At 43.1% G+C, this 13,471-nt stretch overlaps 1 protein-coding gene across 7 annotated transcripts in view; it reads left to right on the top strand.

Annotated features, from left to right (window-relative positions):
* nup54 (nucleoporin 54) overlaps positions 1-13,471 on the top strand; it is a 72,940-nt gene that overhangs the window by 38,156 nt on the left and 21,313 nt on the right. For all 7 annotated transcript variants that reach the window (XM_072549629.1, XM_072549592.1, XM_072549635.1 and 4 more), the window contains 3 exons: positions 6,657-6,800; positions 6,949-7,172; positions 9,474-9,661. In XM_072549629.1, coding sequence (XP_072405730.1) covers positions 6,657-6,800; positions 6,949-7,172; positions 9,474-9,661 — 556 coding nt within the window. The remainder of the gene's footprint in view (positions 1-6,656; positions 6,801-6,948; positions 7,173-9,473; positions 9,662-13,471) is intronic.

Below are 13,471 nucleotides of genomic sequence, written 5' to 3'. Positions count from 1 at the left end.
GTGGTGCCAGAGGGATTGCAGTTCTCTAAATATTCGGGCTGATTGTTGCTGTGAAGAAGAGCTGGAAGCAGTTTTACAGCACTCTTCAAATGCACCCTGGCTGAGGTCACCATAACATTTTGATTTTGGTGATCAAGTATCTTGATTTGTAGATTTCTGCTTTAAATTGTTACTAATTGGAGGAGCTCCACCCAGCTCGCCAGTACTTCAAAGAAATATCAAACTGTCCAAAATTTACCAGCAGAACTTTAGAATCTTGGGACTCGGCTTTTCGGATGTTGGCGTTTCCTGTCCTGGCACCTGTAGAGTCAGTCAAGAGCACTTCTCTGCCAATCGTGGTTGATTTCCATGACGTTGATCTACCACAGCGGGGTCTTTGCTCTGAGTACGGGGCAGAGGTTCAGCCTCTGGACTGCTAGTCAGTCTGGTTGGCTGATAGCTCTTAGTTCCAGCTGAGTGGTCAGGGCCAGGGCAATCAGCAGTTTCCTTGAGTCCAAGACCAGAAAAGTAATCGCCTTTTATAAAAATCAGTGGAGATGATACCCAAGGGAACCGGGGATGTGCAGCTGTAGCTGGAGGAGTCAAGATTTCATTGGAGAGAGCACACTTGTTGCGTACTGATCTTTGGCAGGGAGGAAGGAGAGGGGTGGGAAGGGCACCCGAAGTGGAAAGGGGTTATTTGAGAAAGGTGACCTGTCAGGCTTTCTCCACCACCCCTGAACTACTCTCGGCAACCTAGAAATTGAGGGTGTGATGGCAGCCCATCATTGACCATAAGACACATGAGCAGAAATAAGCCAGTCCACCTATTGGGTCTGTTCCACAATTCAATCATGACTGATATGTTTCTCAACTCCATTTTCCTGCTTACTCCCCATAACCCTTGAACCCCTTACTAATCAAGGAACTATCTATCCTGTGAGCTGAAAAATGTGTTGCTCGAAAAGCGCAGCAGGTCAGGCAGCATCCAAGGAGCAGGAGAATCGACGTTTCGGTTCCTGAAGAAGGGCTGATGCCAAAAACGTCGATTCTCCTCCTTGGATGCTGCCTGACCTGCTGCGTTTTTCCAGCAACACGTTTTCAGCTCTGATCTCCAGTATCTGTAGTCCTCACTTTCTCCTACTATCTAACCTATGTTTTAAATACACAATGCAGCAGAATGTGTAGAGGGCAAGTCGGTGAGTTCCATAGATTCTGGCTAAAGAAATTCCTCTTCCTGCTCTGTTCTAAAGAGTCATTCCTTCATTCTGAAGCTGTGTCCTCTGCTTTCTTATTAGTGGAAATGTCTTCTCTACATCCACACTCTGCGGGCCTCAGTATTCTGTAAGTTTCAAAGAGATTTTTCCATCATTCTTCGAAATGCCATCGAGTACAGACCCAGAGTGCTCAAATCTTCCTTATCGCCCTTCATCGCTGGGACCGTTTTTGTGAACCTCCTCTGGGCCCCTTCCAACGTTAGCACATTCTTTCTTTGAGCAGTTTTGGACCCTGCATTTAAAATATTCCAAAAGAGGTCTGATCAGAGCCTTAGAAAGCCTCAGCAATACACCTCTGCTCTTGTATTCTAGCCCTTGATGATGAATGTTAACATTTCATTTGGTTTCCTATCTGCCTGCATTTTAGCCTTAAGAGGATCTTGAGCTAGGATTCCTTAGTCCATTTTGTGCTTCAGATATCTGAAGCCTTTTCACCTTTAGAAAATAGTCTACATCTGTATTCTTCCTACCAAAGTGCATAACCTCCCACTTTCCTACGTTGTATTCCATCTGTCACCTCTTTGCCCACTCTCCTAGCCTGCCCAAGTCCTCCTGCAGCCTCCCCACCCTTTCCTCAGAACTACCTCCCCCTCCAACTATCTTTGTTATTTGCAAACTTAGCAACAATGCCCTCTGTTCCTTTGTCCAGATTATTGACATATAACATCACCAAATTCAGAATTGTCTGTTCCTAGTGGGCTCTACCACTAATCGCTCCAAAAAAAGCCATTTTGTAGACATTCCACATATTCCTTTTCTTTGGATCTGCTGCTAACCTGATGTTTTCAGTCCACCTGCGTATTTAAATCCCCCGTGGTTATTGTGATCGTGCCTTTTCTCTCTCCTGTTTATTTTCTTTCCCACATCCTGACTACTGCTTGGAAGCCTGTACGGAACTCCTATCAAGGTCTTTTTTTTTTCTTTTCCTTTGTGGTTCCTCAACTCTACCCACGCAGATTTATGTCACTTATTGCTCTTGATTTAATTTCATCTCTTACTGACAAGGTAACACTGCTCCCCTCTGCTCATCTGCCTGTTTTCAGTCGGACGTGCATCCTTGGGTATGTCATTTCCCAGCGCTGATCCCCTTGCAGCTACGTCTCTGAGATACCCACAACATGGTACCTGCCAATTGCAATCTGCAGTACAAGCTCATTTGTCTTGTTTGTATACTGCGCATATTTAAGTGCAGTCCTGTGTTGATTGCCCCTATTCCTAGTTGTCTCGTTATCTGCTGTTATCCTTCTGAAGTTAGATTTCTGAGTCTTTCCAGGCTCTCTGTTCTACAACTTATCCTGGAAGCTTTTTTAATAGCCTCTGCTGAGATCTCTCCCCCTCCCTGTAAACTTGCTGGGTAATTTTCCATGCAGCTGAAATCCCTGCCTGCCCAAAAGGCCCCTCTATTTGATTCAGGTGGAGCCAGTTCCATTGGAACAGCTCCCTCCTTTCCCCAGTACTCATGCCAATGTCCCATGAATTCAAACCCATTTTTCCCAAACCAATCTTTGAGCCACATGTTTACCTCTCTCTCATCTTGTTGATCCTTTTGCCAATTTGCTCCTGGCCCAGGTAGTGATCCCCTTATTACCTTTTTTGGTTCTGCAGTTTAATTTAGCCCTTGGCTCTCATATACCCTGAGCAGAACCTCTTTCTTCTTTTCTGTCTATATCACTGGTACCTAGTGGACTGGGACAACTGGATCTTTGGGCTGCAGAGGAACTTTTAAGTGGGAGGGGAAAGATCCAGTTGATCTTAAACCAAGGCACCAGGCAAGCAACACAGCCTTCGGGACTCTTGATCCTGGCCACAGAATGCAGTGTCTATTCCCCTGACGGTATTATCCCTGATTTACAACTGCATTTCTCTTTTCTCCCCTCCTCTTGAATGGCTCCTGCACCACGGTGCTTGGGTCAGTTTGCTCATCCTTCCTACTTCCCCTGCTGTCATCCACACGGGGAGCAAGAGTCTCTAACCTGTTAGACAAGCTCAGGGGCTGAGGCTCCTTCAGCACTATCTCCTGGATCTCTCTGCCTGCCTCGGTCATAGTCACACCTACCTGCCCTGACCACTGACCGAATTTTAAGGTAGTTAGTCTAAGGAGTGTGATGTCTCCTGGAGCACATCATCCAGGTAACTCTCTCTCTCTCTCTCTCTCTCTCTCTCCTTCCTGGTGTGTTGCAGCGTTCAAAGCTGAGACTCCAGCTCACTAACTCTGAGCCAGAGTTCCTCAAGCAACTAACACTTGCTGCAGATGTGGTCACTCTGAACGACAACGGATTCCTGCAGGTACAACACATCACTTGGTCCTGCAACACTTTTTTTTTTACTTCACTCTTGATTTTTAAAGATTTCCTCCTGGTCTTTTAGTTTTTAACCTGTAAATATTTCTTCTATTTACCTTCGTTCTGAAGGTAGCCTATGATAGTCAAATTAGTAGCTATTACCAACCAATGCACTTGTGGTTTTCCTTTGATGTCACTCTTTCTTTCTTTTGCACTGGGTCCTAGATCCTGGGCTGAAGTTTATTGTGTAAGAATACCTTGCAAATTATGAACCAAAAAAGCAAGCAAAAGCACTTCTTCGCTCTGCCCGAATTCCCAGACTGCTTCCGGATTCCCCAATCTATGTAGTAACTTGGGCTGTGTCCCGCTCTCGGTGTGATCTCTCCTTCCTGACTGTGCACTGCTTACTGGGCATGTGCTTTCAACAGATCCTCTCTTTAATTGGTTGATTATTAACCATCAAAGGGCCTTAACTGAGGCGAGGATGGCAGGAAGGTCACCCAGGAACTTTTACAGTCTCTGCCATCTGTAAATGTGCCAGCAGGTGACAGTAAAGCTTTGCCTGTGATTAATCTGTTTTTGAATCCTATGATGTGGTGTCCAGGTTACTTTTCATCTAAATACACTACTTGGTGTGGCTTTAAGGCATGTCCCAGATTCAGCATTTATCGTGAGAGTTGGCTAACCTGTCAGTGTGATAGCTAATGGGGTTTGAGGCAAATGTCGCAAATAACCCTGGGATCCAAGTATGAAAGTTGGCCAATTTGCCACAGGTTACCTTTCGTTTCAACACACGTGAGGTGTCAGAGGACTGCTCATGATGTCCCCCCTGTACAAGAAGGGTAGTAGGGATATTCCAGGGTAACTACAGACTGATGAGCCTGACGTCAGTGGTGGGAAAGTTGCAGGAAAAGGTACTGAGGGATAAAATCTATTTATATTTGGAAAAGAATAGGCTTATCAGTGATAGGCAACATGGTTTTCTGTGGGGTAGATCATGCTTTACCAATTTAATAGAGTTCTTTTGAGGAAGTGACCAAGTTGATAGATAAAGGAAGTCCATATACATGGACTTTAGTGAGGTGTTTGATAAGGTTCCCCATGGTAAACTAATGGTGAAAGTGAAGTCACATGGTGTGCAGGGTGTTCTAGCTAGGTGGATAAAGAACTACTTCTGCAACAGGAGGCAGAAAGTAGTAGTTGGAGGGAGTTTTTTGAAATGGAGAAAGGTGACCAGTGGTGTTCCACCGGGATCAGTGCTGGGGCCACTGTTTGCAATATGTATAAATGATCTGGGAAGAGGGTATTGTTGGTCTGATCAGTAAGTTTGCAGATGACACTAAGATTGGTGGAGTAGTAGAAAACATAGGGGACTGTCAAAGATTACAGGAGAATATAGATAGAGTGGGTCGGAGAAGTGGCAAGATGGAGTTCAATCCAGGCAAATGCGAGATGATGCATTTTGGGAAGTCTAATTCTAGAGTGAACTATACTGTAAATGGAAGAGCCTTGGGCAAAGTTGATGAGCAGAGAGATCTGGGAGTTCAGGTCCTTTGTACACTAGGTGGCTGCACAAGTGGATAGAGTATGCTTGCAGGTAATGTTAAAATTGCGCAAGATTTTGTTTTGGTTGCATTTAGAATACTATGTACAGTTCTGGTTGCCACATTACCAAAAGGATGTGGACGCTTTGGAGAAGGTTTGAGAATGTTGCCTGGTATGGAAGGTGCTTGCTATGAAGAGGTTGAGTAGGCCAGGATTGTTTTCATTAGGGGGAAAAAAAGGGTACCTGATTGAGGTCTACAAACTCATGAAGGGTATAGACAGGGTGGATAGAGAAGTTTTTTTCCCCAGGGTGAGGGATCCAATAAAGAGGTCACGCTTCAAGGTGAGAGGTGAAAAAGTTTTAAGGGGGATACACGTGGAAAGTACTTTACACAGAGGGTGGTAGGTGCCTGGAATGCCTTGCCAGCAGAGGTGATAGAGGCAGGCACGGTAGATTCTTTTTAAGGTACATCTGGACAGATGCATGAGTAGATAGGGAGCAGAGGGATACAGGTGCTTAAGAACTTGGCGACAGCTTTAGTGGATTTGGATCGGCTCAGGCTTGGAAGGCCAAAGAGCCTGTTCCTGGGCTGTAAACTTTCTTCGTTCTTTTGTTTTACCTCTTTCTAGAACTTCATGTGAAAAGAAATGTAAGAACTTTCTTGGTCAGAGAGCCTGTCCAGCACAACTCTTGGAGAATTGGGTGAGGTAACAGAGGGCAGATGCGAAATATATAACAAATCACAATTTGCTATTTCAAAGAAAAATTAATAGGAAAGGAGAAAATAATTCCTTACATTATTACTGAAATCTCTAAGGGAAAAGCTTCAAACTCCATATCTCTAACAGATTTGAGCTGATCTATATCGTCAAATTTTACTGATGTTTGTGGTTGTCTCAGCATTTGTTCAATTCTTTAAATTGTTGAAGCTCTGTATTTCCTTCACTCAGTTCTATCCCTCTATGATGTAGTTGGAAGCTGTGATTGCAAAATAAAATTAGTGGAGATTTATGCGGGGGACCTTGAATAGAATAAAACAGATGTCATTCATCACAGAGTTGATATGAACATTGCTCATGATTTCCCATGTACATGCAGGCATGCGTGTGCACAAAACACACTTATCCGCTTGGCTCAATTAATGGCACTCCATCTGATGATTATAGTCACACGACAGCCTTGAGCACATTGTGTGCTGTCTTTTAAAGGAGATGTTAAATCCAGGCTATCTGATACCTTGGTATGCACAGATTTCACTCTGTTGGTGATCTGCCACAATGGCATTGTCTGCCCTTCAAAAGTATCCAGTGGTTGGAATGTACTTTGAGACATCCTGAAGAAATGATAAACTGCTGTCTAAACAAACTTTTTGTTTTGTTTCACGTAAATGTGTATAGTTTGTAAGACATTCTTTGCAATTGTTCAAAATTTCTTTTTTGCACTACACCTAAATAAAACTTCTCCTGAAGAATAACCTAATCTAAACCAACAAATTGGCAATCCTAAGAAAGCCTGTGTTGCATTTTTTTTGGGGGGCTTTTGTAATGCCATGTTGTTCTCTTTGTTTTTCAGGCCTTTTCCAGAACACAGCGAATAAAGGGTTTGGGTTTGGTGGTGGTTTCGGCACGGGTACTGGCACAGGTCTGACAACCGGCTTAGCAGCTGGCTCCACATTTGGAGGGTTTGGTGGCTTTGGTACTCAGCAACAGCAGCAAGGTAAGTTCACAGGAAGGCAAAGGGACAAAGTAGGTGTTTAGCTTTCAGACTCTTGTAAAATCTAATTCAAATATGGTTTCAGCAGTGTATAGTAAATGTGTAAAACCAGCTCGGAGTTTTGTTTGATTTCTCTTTTTTACTTTTAAAGCTGGAGGACTTCTTGGACAGGCGATACAGCCTCCGACACAGTCAGCTCAACTGATCAACACAGCAAGCGCCCTTTCTGCACCAACTCTACTGGGGGATGAGCGCGATGCTATATTGGCAAAGTGGAACCAGCTACAGGCATTCTGGGGAACTGGGAAAGGTTACTTCCACAATAATCTGGCTCCTGTCGAGTTCACTCAAGAAAACCCTTTCTGTCGGTTTAAGGTGAATGTTTAAGTAGAAGCAACTTCAAACGTTTGTACTTGTACATGACTGAATGATACAAATGTCAGATTTAAGAAAGGAAAGGAACAAAGTAAGAACCTCCATAGATTCCTGATGCAGCAGCTGGTAGGCGTGAACTATGTGTGATCCCAAACAGTCATAGGGATGTACAGCATGGATACAGACCCTTCAGTCCAACCCATCCATGCCGACCAGATATCCCAACCCAATCTAGTCCCACCTGCCAGCACCCGGCCCGTATCCCTCCCAATCCTTCCTATTCATCTACCCATCAAAGAAAAGCTTGTGATACATCTGATTCATTAAAAGATTTCACTCAATTCACTGATGAATAGAAAGTTGGTTACAATTAGATGGTGACATTATTGATATGTATGAAGATATATATTGCACATTCACAGCTGACTGCATTCCTGAAATTGATCAGTTATTTCAACCATAGTATGATTCGGAGGTTGTGCGCTTTGTTAATGTGAGTTAATTGTTAATCTCTGGTAGAACTGTTTTTGCCTGTGGTGGCCACAGGCATTGCTAACACAGATAGCAAACCCACATGGCTCCTATCACTGCGAATAGCTACAAGATTGGTTAGCTAACAGAAAGCAGAGTGTGGGGTTAAATGAATGTTTGTTTTTTCTGGTTGGCAATCAGTGGCAAGTTGTGTGCCTCGGACCGGTATTGGGACCACAATTGTTTACAATTTATATAAATGATTTGGAGTTGGAGACCAAATGTAGTGTGTCAGTTTGCAGATGACACAAAAATGAGTGGTAGAGCGAAGTGTGTAGCAGACACTACAAGTCTGCAGATGGATATTACCTATATATATTATAGGTTAAATAATTGGACAAGGATCTGGCGAATGGAGTACAGTATTGGTAAAGGTGAGATTGTCCATTTTGGTAGGAATAACAGCAAAATGGGCTGTTACTTAAATGGTGAAAAACTGCAGCGTGCTGCTGTGCAGAGGGACCTACGTTCCTTGTGCATGAATCACAGAGCATTGGTTTGCAGGTGCAACAGGTAGTTAAGGCGGCAAATGGAATATTTTCCTTCATTGGTGGAGGGATACAGTTTAAAAAAGGAGGTTGCATTGCAGTTGTACAGGATGCTGGTGAGGCCACACCTGGAGTACTGTGTACAGATTTGGTTTGTTTACTTGAGAAAGGGTGTAATGGCACTGGACGGGATGCAGAGGGTGTTCATTTAGGTTGGTTCCGGAGTTGAGAGGGTTGCCTCATGAAGAGAGATTGGGTGGACTGGGATTTAGACGTGAAGGGGGATCTTATAGAAACATATCAAACTAAGAAGGGAACAGATATGATCGAAGCAGGAGGATTGTTTCCACTGGTGAATGAAACTAGAACTAGGAGGCATAGCCTCAAAACAAGGGTGAGCAGGTTTAGGACTGAGTTGAGGAGGAGCTTCTCCACCCAAAGGGTTGTGAATCTGTGGAATTCCCTGCCCAATGAAACAGTTGAAGGGTCCTCATTAAATCTTTTTAAGGCAAAGACAGAATTTTTAATAGTAAAGGAATTAATGGTTACGGTGAGCAGATGGTTAAGTGGCACTGAATACACAAAAAGATCAACCATTATTATCTTGAATGGCAGAGCAGGCCCAACAGGTCAGCTGGCCAACTCCTCCTATTCCTCATGTTCTTCTGCTCAATTGGTTTACTTAATGCTCATCTGTGAGAAGCCCCAAGTGATTGTCTTCGTTAACTTGAGTAGCAGAAAATAAAGAAAATACTTTCCAACCGTGTACTAAAGTTAGTTAACATTAAATATTTAATGTACTTAAATTCCTGTTACATATTCCAAAAAATAGTTTTAAAATTTTCTTTCTTCTGTTTATTCTTATTGTTCCATATCTAACTTCACACCACATTTTTTTTTTAAAGTTTCTGATTGGCTTCAAAACCAGGGTTCATCAGCAGCCCAGATTTTAACCCAATCTGTGAAGGGACCAGAACACTTTGACCTGGTTGTTATTGGAACAGCCAACTTGTATTGTCCCATGAAAGGTGCTTGGAGCTTATACTTGGTCTGAAATGCACTTTTATAATCTGGCACGTCAGCGGCAATGTGATACTGAAATAATTTTTCATGTGAATTTTACAGCATCTTGACATTGTTTGTTTCTTTGTGCACAGCCGACGCTACCACTTTCTCTGGCTGTGTTGTTGTAGCAGCCTTGTTACGTTTCTAGAGTCTAGGACTCCCTCCCATGTTGAAGACCTGTGAAAGTGATTAATTAATGTTTTGCATCTTGTCGCAGACTGTTGGTTTCAGCTGCATACCCAGTAATAAGGATGAGGATGGTCTAGTAGCTTTGGCTTTTAACAAAAAAGAGGCAGACATTCGAAACCAGCAACAATTGATCGTAGAATCTTTGCACAAAATTCTCGGAGGGTTGCCACAAATCATGGTGAATGTTGAAGGAATCCGAGCACTGCCTGATGACCAGTAAGTACGCGAGTCGATTATTTTACATTTTTCTTTGTTTGTAATGAAGGGACAGTGTTAATGACAATAATAAGTGGTTTGTTTTCAATATTGAACTATCCTATGCCAGCTGTCGTACAGCTAGTGGCGAGGGGATCTCTCTCTTCACCTTCCAACAATTCCTTTTAAAAGAAGCAGAACTCAAAGAAGTTTTTAGAACTCTGAAACAAAGCCAGGAAATGTTGGAAATGCTCAGCAGGTCAGGCAGTATCTGGAAAGCTGTGCAAGGTTAATTGCTCTTTAGTGTTATTTTAGAAGCATCCTTGCTTATTACATCAGTGAAATTTTCCTGCTTACCTAACTTTTCTTGAAGCCACCCTCATTATCTACTGCTCATTGTGTTTTTTTTGAATACCTATACCTATTAGGAGTTTAACTTGTAATTATCCAAATTCATTTCTTATAGGATGTGTTTCATGTAAATTCTTTACAATCAGTCCAGGCTGAATTTGAACTTGCTGAAATAAAAGAATAATATAACTAACTAAAATATTTCTAGAACTTGATAGTTAGGTTTAATTAATGAATAAAGAAAATATAATCAATCAGCAAGCTAGCATGAGTCTTTGGTCTATGCAGGCTTTTAAAACCGTGCAGTCAGTTTTAGATCATCATTGTGTTATTTATGTATATTACCAAAGCCGGTCAAAATATTTTAAAGTTTATTGCTATTCACTCTAAAAATAATATGAACAAACATGATATAACTAATCTATAATTTTCCAAAGATTGACGCTTAAACTTTGACTTTATCCCATATATGAACAATGAAAGCTAGGTTTTGATGGATGGCCAACCATTTTATTATGCTTTGAAAAGGCAGCTGGTGAGCTGCTGCCTTGAACTGTTGCTGTTTATATGTTGCAGGTAGACCCACATGCCATTAGGGAGGCAGCTTCAGGATTTTGACCCAACAACAGCTAAGAAACAGTGAGAGTTTCAAGTCAGGATGATAAGTGTCTTGAAGGGGAATTGGTAGATGGCAATTGCTCTTGTCCTTCTAGATGGTAATGGTTGTGGATTTGGAAGGTACTGTCTAAGGTGAATTTCTCCAGTCATCTTGTAGATGCTGCAACTGTGCACCATTGAAGAGTGTGTATGTTTGTGGATGTGTTGCCAATCACGTGGACTGCTTTGCCCTGGATGATCTTTTTCTTTTGTGTTGTTATCGTCGCACTTTCTCATCATACTTTTTTGATCTGTGCTTTGTACGTATTGGACAGACATTAAGGGGTCAGGTGAGTTACTTGCTCCAGATTTTCAACTTCTGACCTGCTTTTGTACCCATTCTATTAAGGTGGCTACTCCAATTCCGTTTCTGAACAATGGTAATCTCCAGCATGTTTATTATGGGAAACTCAGTGATGGAAGTACCTTAGAATATAACAGCCAGTGTTCAGATTCTCTCCTTGTTGAAAATTTTCATTGTCTGGCAGTCTGTCTCGGTCTCGGTCCAACCTCAGTGAGTGAGACATTGTGTTGGTGTGCAATTTTGCTGCTCCTGATGGCCGACAGCACCTCGTGGATGCCCTATCCCGAGTTACTAGATCTGTTCTATGCCTATTGCAGTCAGCTAGGTGATAATGCCTCACAACATGATGGAAGGTACTCCAATGGGCACTCTTACTGTCATGGACAGATGTTTCTGCAGCAGGCAAACTGCTGGAGACTGAGATCCAGCTGTTTCTTTTTTTAATCTTTTGTTTCCCTTACTCAATCTAGCAGCTTTTTGGGCTCTACCAGTTTGACCAGTAGTCCTGCTGCCAAGCCAAGCCACTCTTGATGGTGGACATTGAAGATTCCCCAGCCGAGCACATTCTGATCTCTTGTCATGTTCAGTGCATCCTCTGTTGATGTTCAATATGGAGGAGCATGATTCATCAGCTGAAGTCATTGGCTCTTTAAAAGAACAAGAACAAAGAACAATACAGCACATGAACAGGCCCTTCGGCCCTCTTTGCCCTTCCATGCTAAAACTGTCTTCACGTACAGGATCCATATTCTATTCATGTACTCATCCAGGTGCTGCTTGAATGCTGCTAGGGTCTGCTTCTCCCACCTCCTTTGGCAACGTGTTACAGGCCCTTACCACCCTTTGTGAGAGAACTTGCCTTGCACCTCTCTTTTAAACTTCCCACCTCAAACCTTGAAACTCTGTCCCCTCATAATTGACCCCTCCATCCTGGGGAAAATGCCTCATACTTTCCACACTGTCCATGCCATTCACAATCTTATAAACTTGGATTAGGTAGCCCCTCAACCTCCATTCCAGTGAAAATGAACCCAATCTGTCCAGACTTTCTTCATAGCTAAAATCCCCCATACCAGGCAGCATCCTGGTAAACCTTTTCTGTACCTTGTCCAAAGCATCGGCATCCTTCTGATAGTGTGGTGAACGGAACTGTATGCAATATTCCAAGTGTGGCCTAAGTAAAGTTCTTTTATGCTGCAGCACATCTTCCCTATCATTATACTCCGTGCCCCTTCCAATGAAAGTAAGCATGCTATAAGCCTTTTTTACTACCTTATCTATCGGCACTGCGTACTTCAGTTATCTAAGGACGTGCACACCCCCAGATCCTCTGCATATCAATACTCCCAAGAGTTTGCTCATTCGCTGTATAATTTCCACCTGTACTTGACCTTCCAAAATGGATCACTTCACATTTGTCTGGATTACACTCTGTGCCATGTTTCTGCCCAAGTCTCCAGCTGATCTGTATCCTCTGACAATCCTCCTCACTATCCACAACTCCTCCAAACTTTATATCGTCTGCAAACTTATGAATTAGAGTCGAGAGTGTGGTGCTGGAAAAGCACAGCCAGTCAGGCAGCATCTGAAGAGCAGGTGAATCCATATTTCAGGCACAAGCCCTTCAGGAATGAGGCTTATGGGTCAGGGCTGAGAGATAAATGGGATGGGGTGGGGTTGGGGTGAGGTAGCTGGGAAAGCAATAGGTGGCTGAAGGTGAGGGAGAAGGTGATAGGTCAGAGGGGGAAGTGATGGACGGGTCCAGAGGGTGATGTTGAGTTGGAGACTTGGGACTGGGATAATGTAGGGGGAGGGGAAATGAGGAAGCTGTTGAAATCCACATTTATCCCATATGGTTGCAGGGTCACAAAATGGAATGTGAGGCATTAGACCAGCTATGTTTTCCTCCAAATAATTTTATAATGATCATGAACAGCAAAGGTCCCAGCACTGATCCCTGTGGAACACCACTATCACAACCCTCCATTCCAAAAAGAATCCTTCCACCACTACCCTCTGTCTCCGATGACTAAGCGAGTTCTGTAACCATCTTGCCAACTCACCCTTAATACCACGTGACTTCACCTTTTTGTATCAGTCTGCCACGAGGGACCTTGTCAAAGGCTTTACTCAAGTCCTCGTCGACAACATCAACCGCTTTCCCCTCATCAATCATCATCTTCACCTCCTCAAAAAAAACACGATCAAGTTAGTGAGTCATAACCTCCTCTGCGCAAAACCATGCTGTCTATCGCTAACCAGTCCGTTTGTTTCTAAATGTGCATAGATCTTGTACTTGAGAATCTTTTTCAATGATTTCCCAACTACCAATGTGAGACTCTCAGGCTTGCAATTTCCAGGATTATTCCTGCTACCAACAATGAAACCACATTGGCTATTTTCTAGTCCTCTGGGACCTCACCTGTAGCCAAAGAAAGTGCACAGACATCTGTGCACTGCTCCAGCAATTTGTTCTCTTGCCTCTCTCAGAATACTGAGGTTGATTCCATCAGGACCCA

This window comes from Chiloscyllium punctatum, chromosome 1 (genome assembly GCF_047496795.1).
Source record: "Chiloscyllium punctatum isolate Juve2018m chromosome 1, sChiPun1.3, whole genome shotgun sequence".
Taxonomy (NCBI): Eukaryota; Metazoa; Chordata; class Chondrichthyes; order Orectolobiformes; family Hemiscylliidae; genus Chiloscyllium; species Chiloscyllium punctatum.
Note: the sequence above shows the minus strand (reverse complement) of the source record. Positions and strands in the feature narration are given on the sequence as shown.